The sequence below is a fragment of the Loxodonta africana genome, chromosome 7, assembly GCF_030014295.1.
Source record: "Loxodonta africana isolate mLoxAfr1 chromosome 7, mLoxAfr1.hap2, whole genome shotgun sequence".
NCBI classification, from domain to species: Eukaryota; Metazoa; Chordata; class Mammalia; order Proboscidea; family Elephantidae; genus Loxodonta; species Loxodonta africana.
In genome coordinates this window covers 34,902,126-34,915,013 of record NC_087348.1, presented here as the reverse complement: position 1 = coordinate 34,915,013, position 12,888 = coordinate 34,902,126, and the positions used below count along the sequence as shown (strand labels likewise).

The 12,888-nt window shown below is 38.5% G+C and overlaps 1 protein-coding gene across 1 annotated transcript; it reads left to right on the top strand.

Moving 5' to 3' along the window:
• The first annotated feature begins 4,965 nt into the window (after positions 1–4,965).
• On the top strand, positions 4,966–6,991 carry LOC100662954 (olfactory receptor 4B1-like). The gene has a single exon (XM_003412092.4). The coding sequence runs from the start codon at positions 5,185–5,187 to the stop codon at positions 6,196–6,198; it is 1,014 nt and encodes a 337-aa protein (XP_003412140.4). The 5' UTR covers positions 4,966–5,184; the 3' UTR covers positions 6,199–6,991.
• Positions 6,992–12,888: the final 5,897 nt, after the last annotated feature.

The window sequence follows — 12,888 nt, the reverse complement described above, 5'->3', positions numbered from 1 at the left end:
CTGAAACCTGTTCACCATCATAGCAACATGCAAGCCTCCGCTGACAGACAGGTGGTGGCTGCACATGAGGTGCGTTGGCTGGGAATAGGTACCCAGCAAACGGCATTTTTTGATCATTGTGATTATCATCATTATAATTATCATCACTTGTGGATGTCTAATGTATCGAAGTCCAAATAATCTTGAAGTGTAGAAAGTTAGCATAAGAAAGGACGTGGAGAATAAGCCAGAACAATCTTGTCAATTTAAGGCTGTGGAACTGCACCTTGAAGTGGCGAAGGGAATTGCCTAAAATCGCCCAGCTGGCAGTCCTGCTCTCAAAGCAGTCCTGTCTTGTCTTCTCCTTTCAGTCTCATGCTCCCATGGTAACTCAAAAAATTGGTGCAAAAACTTTTCTAATATCATGTCTTTACCGTCCCTCTCTCAGGGCATAACTAATATACGTTTGTAACTTCTAAAAGTTTCTAACTAAATTAATTGAAAAAGATTTTGAGCTTTTTCCTGACTCTCATTTCCAAAGTTTCACACTTAAGACAAGAAATTGCATGGGGAATTTGGTCCCCTGATCACAGCATGTGGTTCAAATTATTTTAAATAGTTCAAGCATCCCCGTATTGAAAAACAATTCTTGGTCTTTTAGTGAGTGAGTGGTTTTTCTAAACTAAAAACAGGATTCAAAATCATTGGTTTGCTGCTTCATGTAGCTTTTTTCTCTCTCTTTTTTTTCTCTTCCTAAATAGTACATCTAAAGATTGGCTAGGGGACCAATTTCTTGAATTCTTCCCTTTGTAATTTATCCTCACCATCACAGACTGTTCATTTTCTAAAAGATCACAGGGCCTTTGCAATATTGTCATGTGGAGTCAAGGTTTACACTGCTGATTCGTAATAACAATCACAAAATCAGTATCACCAGAAAGGAAGCCCAGTATCATGGAAACACTTGTTTTTCTCTCAGTAACTCGGCCAATAACTACTTGTGTGACCTTGAGAAGTCAAACTCTCTGGTCCTTAGTTGTTTCGCCTGTTACCTGAAAAGGTTGGATTAATGATCTCCAAGCTTCCTTTCAGCCCTAATGTTTCTTTGGTTCAGCTTGGTGGCTTGTCTGAGATGAAGTGGTTTAGCCCACTGGGGGCCTTCAGTACAGACGACAGAGCTGGATGAAGGAGCCCTGTTTTGAAGCAAGTTTCTTGTGCTGTAGGACAAATCCCTTCAGTTTCTTCAGCCCAGGACATTCTCTGAAAGACCAGCACTTAAACGGGAGGAGAGCTCTTTGCTGAGCCTAAGGAAAAGAGTTTTCACATTCAATTCCTTGCCCTAAGGCTGAATGTTACCCAACGAGGTAGGTGATGCCACACCCAGACGATTTCCCAGGTTGACTGAGTGAATGTAAAACGCTGCCAGTCACTGTGTGATGTAGGATGAGTCATTTCTCCTCTCTAAGCCTCAGTTTCTGTTTCTGTAAAAGGAGAGGACTGGATATAATGTGTCTTCAAGTCCCTTTCAGCACTCCTATTCTGGGATTCTATGTAGTAGTGTGTCCAACAGAATAGCTGGAAAGAAGACCTTGTGATATGACTTTGATCTCACAACAATAGGTCTTCCAGGCTCTCTATCATGTTATTATTTTGTCTTTGTCAGATGTTTCTCATTGGGGCTGTATGTTAGAGTATTAAATTCTACCTGGTTAGGAAACATACCATTATTTCACTACCTAGGTTTTTATATCCTTAAACACTTTGGCCTTCGAGGTGACTCCGACTCATAGAAACCCTATCGGACAGAGTAGAACTGTCCCACGGCATTTCCAAGGAGCGGCTGGTAGATTCTAACTGCCGACGTTTTAGTTAGCAACTAAGCTCTTACACACTGCGTTACCAAGGCTCCCTTTATTCCATGACCCTCGTGTGAGAGTTTTATTTGGGAAAGCTACTGCAAGAAGGAGGAGGTAATTTGTTACAACTATCTTTCTCTTGAGCAAGGGGAAAAGACAAAGTGGAGAGAAATGTGAATAAATGCCCGGAAGTTTGAGTTAATAATAGCTATCATTTATCAAGATCTTCTGTTAAGTGCTTATATGTTTTATCTCACATTTAGTCCTTTCACCAACAATGTTAACTATAAATTATTATCTCTTTCAAAAAAAAATAAGCAAACCAGTTCACAAGGACACAGGATGTGGGGTAGTAGAGCCAAGAGTTGGCTGTTGACTGAAACGATTGCCCTCTTAACCAAACTCAGGCCTGATCTCTGAAGAAGGTGAAAGGGAACTCAGCCAGATGTCCTTGTTCTGTTTTTCCTTAGTCCTTTTGAGTTCAAGGCACCTAAAACTGTCCTCTCCTCTCAAAGGCAGATCACTGTCCCTCTGGGATTTGTCCATTTCATCCCTTCACAATGATTCCATGAAATCATTTGATATAATTGTTTTAAATTCCTCAAATGGATTCTTTGTTTTTTAAAATACACATCATGTGGTCTTTTATGGTAACCTTCTCAACAAAAGGACTTAGATATGACGTGTGTGTGTGTAAGACATTTGGCATTTTATGTGAGAGTTGGAAAATCCATGTCCAAGTAACACTGGATAATACAGAGAAAGATGTCTGCTGTGGAACATAATGGTTTTAGGGACTCCCTGGTCCTACTCATGGAAAATAATCTATGAAGTAGACAACATACCTCAGTTGCAAAGCTGTAACATGTGTGGCTTTGACCCAGTGGAGCAAAATGCCTATTTGATCATGATTTTACATTTTAGATGAGAAAAAACCTCACCTACATTATATGAGTTCAACACAGGCTGGAAGAAAAATGTAGACAGACAACTTAAACAATCTAGTTCTTTCTTATCAATCAGTTTATCATCAATCAAGGTTCTACATATACATAGAGAGAGAGAGCGAGCGAGCACACAAACTGTAATGTTAACGCTTAGGTGCTACAGGGTTCAAAGAGTAACAGACTAAGATTCTGTTCCTGGAGAAAAACAGACTACATAAAATCATAGTGAACAATAAAAGACTATACAGAAATAAAGGTTGATGAATTGCATCGTTCCAACTGCAGTGTTGGAAGAATTCCTTCATTTTTAATTAAATTCTATTGTTTATCGAGCGCTCACTCTGTGCCTAGTTGTGAGGATACAGAGATGAATAATGTCAGCAAGGAAGACAGATACAAAAATAATAATTATAATAAAATATGCTGAACACTGGAAACCCTTGTGGTGTAGTGGTGAAGTGCTACAGCTGCTAACCAAAGGATTGCGTTCGTATCCACCAGGAGCTCCTTGGAAGTTCTATGGGGCAGTTCTACTCTGTCCTAAAGAATCAATATGAGTTGGAATCGCCTCGACGGCAACAGGTTTATGCTAAATACTCCAGTACCAGAAAAATCCATTGTCATCCAGTTTTTTCTGACTCATAGTGACCCTACAGGACAGAGTGGAAATGCCCCATAGGGTTTCCAAGGAGTGGCTGGTGGATTCCAAATGCCAACCTCTTGATTAGCAGCTAAACGCTTAGCCACTGGTGCCACCAGTGCTCCAAATACTTCGGTAGAGAGATGTAAAAAGTGTGGAAGAAAGAATAAAAGTTAGTTAGAAAGCTAAGATGTGCACACTAAGTGGAAAAAATATTTTATTTTATTTTTTAGGAACCACATATACAAAGAACAAGTTTGGGAGAATGATATATAGGTCAGAATGGCTGGGGTATAGGCTCTAGGGAGGGTGATGGCAAGTGAAGCTGGAAAGGTGAATGAGATCCAATTCAAGGAGGGACATATATGCCATGATAATGACACTGGACTTGTAGGCACTAGAAAGCCATTGATAGATTTCAAGCCTATGCATGTGTTGATCAGACTTGCATTTTAGAGATATAATAGCTTGTATTCATTGAGGGCTTACTATGAACTGAACACTGTGTGCCTTGTTGCATTTAAAATAAAGAGCACTTAAACCAATTTCCAGAATTGAGAGCAGAGATATGTGAACTAGGGTTAAGACCAAGAAAAGTTTCCAACATAATGGACATAGAGTAGCTATGATTTGGAGAGGGAGACAGAGAGAGGCAGGCATACAAGGCAGTGTGAAATATAAGAGGGATGCTCTTGAGGTGGGAATCAACCTGTATTTATGAGAAGGTAAGGAGACCCCTTAGTAGAACTGAGATTATGTCTTGTTTATTGGCCAGTAAGGTTGATTCTTATCTCCTGCTGCCAAAAATGTTTGCCAATGACCAGCAAACTGTGACACAGAAACAGGGAAACCTGTGAGCCCCATATATTGTATTTGAATCATTGTTTTATAGAGAAATATACTCTGAACCCTGCTGGTGTAGTGGTTAAGTGCTACAGCTGCTAACCAAAAGGTTGGCAGTTCAAATCCACCAGGTGCTCCTTGGAAACTCTATGGGGCAGTTCTACTCTGTTCTATAGGGTCGCTATGAGTCGGAATCAACTCGACGGCACTGGGTTTGGTTTTTTTTTTTTTTTTTTAAATACCCTGAACATCTTCCAGATAGCCATTTTACCTCAGGTATTAATATTTTCTCAATGTATTTGCAAAAATTCATAAGGCTGTGGGATTAGTTAAAACCATCGGACTTGAGAGAATTTAGAAACTTTTATAGTTCAAGTAAAGAAAAAAACAAAGAGCCTCATTAGAAAGGGAGAAATATCAATGAGGATGGAATCCCTGAGGGAGAAATGGAGGAAGCAAGGGATTTAGGGGCAGAAGATCACTTGAGAATTTCTAAGACAAAAACTTGGTGAGAAAACATTGAGAATGGAAGAAACATTAGTAATTAATAAAATAGTTATTAGTGGTGAAAATGGTTATTATTTTTTTCAACATGATGTACTTGAAATAACATATGAATTGGAATACAACAAATACTAGTAATAACAATGAATTGGAATACTAGTCCTGCGTCCATTCCTTACTGGAAGGCTTGACTAGTTCACAATCTCTTTGAGCCTCGTTTTTCTCATTTGTAATATGAGGATCATGGAGTGTTTATAAGGTTGTTTGAAGAGTATCTTGTATACAGTAGACTGTTAAACAGCAAATGAATAAAAATTTACTACATGACTAAATAAATACATACATGCGTAAGTAAATAAACCAGTCAGAAAATATGTGTGAAAGGGTTCTATAAACCACCATGTGTTAAACAAACATGCTAGATTGGTTTAATGATTGCATTTGTTTTGTCACAAGGTTCTTCTCTGAGATCCATCTTCTCCAAATGGAACTTACGGCTGGTACAAATAATGTGACTGAGTTAATTCTCACTGGACTTTTCCAGGATCCAGAGGTGCAGAGAGTGTGCTTTGTAGTGTTTCTTCCCATGTACCTGGCCACGGTGGTGGGCAATGGCTTCATCGTGTTGACAGTCAGTGTCAGCAAGAGTCTGCATTCTCCCATGTACTTCTTTCTTTGCTACCTGTCCCTGGTGGAGATCAGTTACTCCTCCACTGTTGTCCCTAAGTTCATCACAGACTTAATGACCAAGATTAAAACCATTTCCCTGAAGGGCTGTCTGGCTCAGATATTTTTCTTCCACTTCTTGGGTGTCACTGAGACTGTTTTGCTTGTAGTGATGGCTTATGACCGCTACGTGGCCATCTGCAAGCCTCTTCATTATGTGAACATCATGAACCGTCAACTGTGTCATGTACTAGTGGCTGGTTCCTGGCTGGGGGGCTTTTTACACTCCATAATTCAGATTCTTATCACCATCCAGTTGCCTTTCTGTGGCCCTAATGTAATTGACCACTACTTCTGTGACCTTCAGCCGTTATTCAAGCTTGCCTGCACTGATACCTATGTGGAGGGGGTCACTGTATTGGCCAACAGTGGCTTACTTTCCTTGTGCTCCTTTCTCATCTTGGTGTCCTCCTATATTGTCATCTTGGTCAACCTGAGGAACTATTCTGCAGAGGGGAGGCTCAAAGCCTTCTCTACGTGCGCCTCCCACATCACAGTGCTCATCTTGTTCTTTGGACCTGCCACGTTCCTCTACATGCACCCCTCTTCTACTTTCACTGCAGATAAGCTAGTGGCTGTGTTCTACACAGTCATTACCCCCATGCTGAACCCCATCATCTACACACTCAGAAATGCAGAGGTGAAATTTGCTATGAGGAGATTGTGGGGCAAGAAGAAGAACCCAGTTGTGGAGAGAAAATAGGAATGTAATAAATAAAATGTATGTCTTATTATTCTATGCATTTGAAATGGATTTTGATTTTAGTAGGACATTCAAAATGGTTGAATAAATATAAGGACTTAATGCTATTACTGCTATGATTTCCCTTAGTGAACAAAGAGTCCTTGTATCCTGACATAATGTATGAAGGCCAGAGGTCAGATTGTCTCACTGAATCTTAGGAAAATTGATAGGCTCCGTGATATCCACCAATATCATGGGACTGGGTAATATGAAAAGTTAAATCAAATGCAAAGGAAAACGTTTTTACAAATGCTTTTGTAAGCTTAAATTCCTTTCTCCTGTGACCGTGGTTATCTTACATACTTTGTCACTGCCCTTATCACTTTAATTGTAATTATTTTATATGTGTTTCTCTCTCAATAGACTCAAGGACATAACTGTCCCTTCTTCTTTGCAGGTCTAAATGTTGTGCACATAGTTGGTGCTTTGAAAATGCTTGTTGAATAGACAGCCCTCTAGAGCCTGTGTGGCAATCCCTTCTATGTCAAATCTTACAGATTCTTTTTGAAAACTTTCATGGTGGGGAACACATCTCTTCCTGTTAAAATTTTGAGAGCTCAGGCTCTGAAATTCATTAGGCTGTTTTGCTTGTCTCTCAGTCACTATTAAGGTCCAAACCACTTCTTTGAACAACTGTTTTCTCATAAATGTAGTCAGATTAACAACAGCATGAACTTTGGAAGTTTTTTTGGATATAAATGATATAGTAAAGATACAAAGCTTTTAGCAAAAAATCTGGGACAAAAGTTTTTTTCTCAATAAATATTAGGCACTTCCCCATCATTATTAGTACCAGTGTCATTTTTATTTTGAGTGGTGACTGCTTCCCAGGCCATGGAGTAATCTCCTTTCTGCCCTGTAGAGTTACTCAGGATAGACCTAATCTTGATTCCATCCTAAAAGCTTTCAAGTATTTGAAGGCAGTTCAATCCTTTTCTTTTGTGACTTCTCTGGTCTAAACATTCTCTGTTCTTAATTGCTTTCAAATGCCTAGCACAGTGCCTGGAACATGGTGGGAGCTCAATAAATATTTGTTAAATAAATGTTGACTGTAATGTGGTTTCCATATTTTCTTTTCAGCTGAATATTCTTACATTTTGTTAATATGTATCTTAAAATATTTGGCCCAGGACTAAACTCAGTGGAGCTTCCCTCTCTTTCTTTTAATGCCTTGATTATATTGAGGTGGGCTAGGACTTTAGGGCTGTTCATTCTTTTGGCAGTCCATGGTATATTCAATATTCTTTGTCAACACCATAATTCAAAGGTGTCAGTTCCTCTTTGGTCTGCCTCATTCATTGTTCAGCTTTCACAGGCATATGAGGTGACTGAAAGCAGCATGGCTTGGGTCAGGTGTACCTTCGTCTTCAAACGAGACTATGTCTCACATATTTTGGATGTGCGAGGGTTGCTATGAGTTGGAACCAACTCAACGGCACCTAACAACAACAACAGGACTTTAGGATGCAGGCTGGGATGGGAGGCCTCTACTGATGTGAAGGTTTGTTTCCTCACTGACAGCTACTGACAGAACATCATCAGGGAACTCTGAGTCGTTGGACACTGCATGGACGGATAATATCTCCTTTAACTCGACTGTCACTGTTCTCAGGGATTATCTCACCTGCTGAGGGCTGAGACTTGGTGGGTCTACAGAGAGCTCATTACTCACTTTGTTCTGATCTGTCTGGAAAAAACACAGAAATCAAAGAAAAACATTAAAAAAAAATGTTTTAAGAGGCAGAGAATTTTACAACAATTTAAATGTCTTCTCAATTCATAGAAGTAGAATCAGTCTAATTATGCCACTTAACATTGCTGAGCCCATATAGTTAACCCTCAATTGTTGATTCTGTTACAACATATAACAATATAAAATGTATGTTTTAGATAATAAATATAATATAATCTCTTTGTAGAAAAATTGGTAGACCTCCTTAGACTACTGTGCATATATAATTTTGTATTCTTTTCTCATTATGTGTGTCTCTTTAGGAATAGTTTTGACTGTATATAACAGAAAAAAAAAAAGCAAGTTACTGAGTTAGAAGTATGGAAATGAAGAGATTTAAAGAGATCCCATATTATCAGAAATACAGACTCTGTTCTCTTCAGCATGTATCTTCATCCTTAACACCCCAAATGGCTGCTAGTGTTCCACACCAACCATGTCCAGTAGAACTTTATGAAATGATGGAGGTGTTCTCTATCTGTGCTGTCCCATACGGTGGTGACTATTAGCACTTGAAATGTGGCTAGTATGATCCAATAAGTGAATCTGAATTTAATTTCAATACACATAAATTTAAATAGGTACATGTGGATAGTAGATGCCAAATTGGACAACAGCACTTTAGTATTTCATCTATATTCCAAGAGACATGAAAGGGAATGTGAAATAAACTGACCACACTCTCCTTTAAGGATGTTTCCCAAAAGTGCCACACAGCATCTCTGCATTCATTTACTGTCCACTGTCATGGATTGAATTGTGTCCCCCCAAAATGTGTGACAATTGGCTAGGCTGTGATTCCCAGTATTGTGTGATTGTCCACGATTTTGTCATCAGATTTGATTTTCCTGTATGTTGTAAATCCTATCTCTATGTTGTTAATGAGGTGGGATTAGATGCAGCCATGTTAACAGGGCAGGACTCAGTCCATAAGATTAGATTGTGTCTTAAACTAATCTCTTCTGAGATACAAAAGAAAGAAGTGAGCAGAGAGACAGGGAGAGCTCATACTACCATGAAACAAGAGGCAGAAGAACAGTACATCCTTTGGACTTGGGGTCCCTGCCTTGAGAACTTGTAGACCAGGGGAAGATCGATGATAAGGACATTCCTCCAGAAGTGACAGAGAGAGAAAGCCTTCCCCTGGAGCTGGCACACTGAGTTCAGACTTCTAGCCTACTAGACAGTGAGAGAATAAATTTCTGTTTGTTAAAGCCATCCGCTTGTGGTATTTCTGTTATAGCAGCACTAAGTAACTATGACACACACTGTCATCCTATTCTCAAAGGAAAATGAAGGTTCTCTTAGAAAATTAAGGGACATGGATTCTGGGCTGACTGAAAATACCAGCAGTCTACTCTGTTTCACCTCTTGGCTTGCAGGAAGTACTGAATCCCTTTTCTCGATATTATCTGACTCATAGTAACCTTATAGGACAGAGTAGAACTGCCGCTTAGGGTTTCTAAGGCTGTGAATCTTTATGGAAGCTGACTGCCACAACTTTCTCCTACAGAGTGGCTGGTGGATTTGAACCACTGACCTTTCTTTAGCAGCTGAGCACTTAACCATTGTGCTAGTAGGGTTGCTATGAGTCAGCATGGACTTCATGGCAAAGGGTTTGGTTTTCTCTCTGTATATTTAAAATGTCTTCATCAAATAAAATCTGTTTCATGTACAATTCAAAGGGAGACAAGCAAAGTCTTTCTCTGGTCCTAATTTCAGCTCTGAGTTCAGGACCTCTGGGTGATCTCTTGGTCAGGTTTAGATGTAGCTCCTTATGATCCGGCAGCCTATGGCTACCTGATAAACTTAACCATTTTCAACATACTCCATGTACAATGAGAAGGATATAAAATAATCATAATACAGCTTTAGTTTGGAAAAGCCATGTGGATAGTAGAAGCCAAATTGGACAACAGCGCTTTAGTATTTCATCTATATTCCAATTTCAACTCATAGCGACCCTATAGGACAGAGTAGAATTGTCCCTTAGGGTTTCCAAGGAGCTCCTGGTGGATTCAAACTGCTGATCTTTTGGTGAGCAGCTGTAGCTCTTAACCACTATGCCACCAGGGTTTCCTAATTTGGAAAAAGGAGGTGAAGCAACATAAAAAAGACATTAAAAAAAATAATATTTTATTGAATTTTTGGTGAAAGTTACACAGCAAGTTAGGTTCCCGCTCACAAATTGTTCAGTGAGGTTAGTTACATTTATTGTAATATGTCAACATTCTCTTTAATGGTGTTGTTTGTTCCATTTCCAGTACTCTGTTTCCCTGTTCCCTTATCTTTTCATCTTTGCTTTTGAGCAATTGTTGGCTTTTTGGTCTCATACAGATGGTGTTTGAGTAGAGAGCTGATCTTATGGGTAATATCCTTTATTTTGTGTGCCACTGGTATACCTACCCGTATACCAATATGCCTATATCCATTCATATGTGCTCAAACACTCGTTTTTACTTTGTTTGTGCTGTGCTCACTGTATCCACATTTGGTGCCACTTTTCCTAACACCAAAAATAACAAGACACTAGGATCTAATTCCTGGTCTACTAGAAGGATGTCTTGTTGTCATCTGTCTTTACAGTGCTTAGTAGATTGCTTACTAAGTCAACACTGTAGATAGTGTAAGGAGCTGAATTTTAAATTTGATTTAAAATCACATTAAAGCAATGTAAAATATTTTGAAAAAATAACATTTTAGATAAAGAAAAAAAATTTTTTTTCTTACTGTGTTAAATAAAATATATTATTAAAATTAATCCCACTTGTTTCTTTTACTTTTTTATATGACTACTAAAATAAATGAAAACCCAGAAAAGCAAATTAACTTTATCCACATCACATAGCTCATCATTGGTGGAGCATAGGTTCATCACTGATGTCTTCTTTCACCCTGTGGTATATTATAGCATATAATAGTACAATTTTCACTAACCTTTTAAAAATATTAAAAATAGCTTTGGGATCTTCTTTATTGTTCTAGGGTCTCTGGGATATGCCTTAGTAAGAAGACAGGCACCAATCTTTTCCATTTAGTGGTATCCTGACTGCAGAAGGAGATAGCTATGCCCTTGCAACATAAATTGGCTTTATAACTAAACAGTAATTTATGCTATAGGAGTCCCTGTGTGGTGCCAATGGTTCAGTTCTTGACTACTAGCCAAAAGGTTGGCAGTTCAAGCCCACCCAGAGACTCCTCAGGAGATAGAACTGGCAATCTACTTCTAAAAAAAAGTTCACAGCTTTGAAAACACTATGGAGAAGTTCTACTTTGCACAAATGGGGTTGCCATGAGTTGAAATTGACCCAATAGCAACTAAAAACAACAATTTCTGCTATAGGATGGGCAGAGTCTAAAAGAGATGTTTCAGACTGGAGAACATATTCAAACTCTACCAGTTCTCTTGTCAGGGCCTAGAGCTCAGCAGGATCCTTCACCCCACCCTTTCTCCCCCTGACTATCCACCTGCCTTCTAAATTGCTTCCCCTGTTAATAGTTATTGCCAAAGATGCAAGTAACTTCCCCAATGTATTGGTAAAGTGTGAGAGAAGACTTTCCAGAAGGGATTCTTTTGCTTTTTATGGTCTCTTGGGAGAATCACTCTGGGTTTCCTGTCTGATACCCATCCTTTAATCTAACAATGATATATATGATTTATTATCCACTTTCTATGTGTTCTGTACTATTGAAGGTACTTTTATGTATTCTGTGGTTTGTTCTTAGGACCTCAGTTGAATTGAATTGGATTAATCATAATCATTGTTCCAAGAATCACTAACATCATTGCTCCATTCCTGACCTACTTGGTTTTAACTAATTAATCAGTTTAATATGTAAATGAAAATCTGTAAACAAATACCTAATCCAAGGATTAGACATTACGCGTTCCTTACATATACCTTAGTGTGTCTTCTGTAGCCCATCCTGTTGCTTTCTCTAGAATGCCAAGAGGTAATTATATACTAAATATTGTGTATTTTATTATGTTTTAAATTTACAATTTGCTAAGGCTGAACTTTTTTTTCATGCATTTACTGGCTATTTGAATATTTTTTGTGTGAAATCCTTGTTTTTTTTGTCCATTTTTTATTGGATTACCTATCTTTTCTTACTGATTTTTAGTGTTTATTTTTAGTTTTTATATAAACTGGATACAAGGTGCTTATCATACCTAGATACCTACATGCCTATATATCTATAAAAATATCTACACTAAAAAGAATTGGTTGACATTTGACCACTTCAGGAGGTAGCATATGATGAAGAACCGATGATATTGAAAGAAGAAGTCCAAGTTACACTGAAGGCATTGGCAAAGAACAAGTCTCCAAGAATTGATGAAATACCAATTGAAATGTTTCAACCAATGGATGCTGCCCTGGAGGTACTCACTCGTCGTTGCCAAGAAATTTGGAAGGCAGCTACCTGGCCAACCAACTGGAAGAGATTCATATTTGTGCCCATTCCAAAGAAAGGTGACCCAACAGGATGCAGAAATTATTGAACAATATCATGAATATCACACACAAGTGAAATTTTGCTGAAGAGTAAATAAAAAATGGTCATAACAGTACATCAACAGAGACCTGCCAGAAATTAAAGCTGGATCCAGAAGAGAACTTGGAATGAGGGATATCATTGCTAATGTCAGAAGGACCTTGGCCAAAAGCAGAGAATATCAGAAAGATGTTTATCTGTGTTTTGATGACTATGCAAAGGCCTTCGACTGTGTGGGTCATAACAAATTATGAATAACATTGTGAAGAATGGGAATTATGAAACACTTGTGCTCATGAGGAACCTGTGCATAGACCAAGAGGCAATCATTTGAACAGAACAAGGGAATACTATGTTCTTTAAAATCAAGATAGGTGTTCATCAGGGTTGTATCCTTTCACTGTACTTATTCAATC

Bases quoted from the DNA above. Each gene is read 5' to 3' on its own strand.
- LOC100662954 (XM_003412092.4), top strand. From the start codon at position 5,185: ATGCTAGATTGGTTTAATGATTGCATTTGTTTTGTCACAAGGTTCTTC.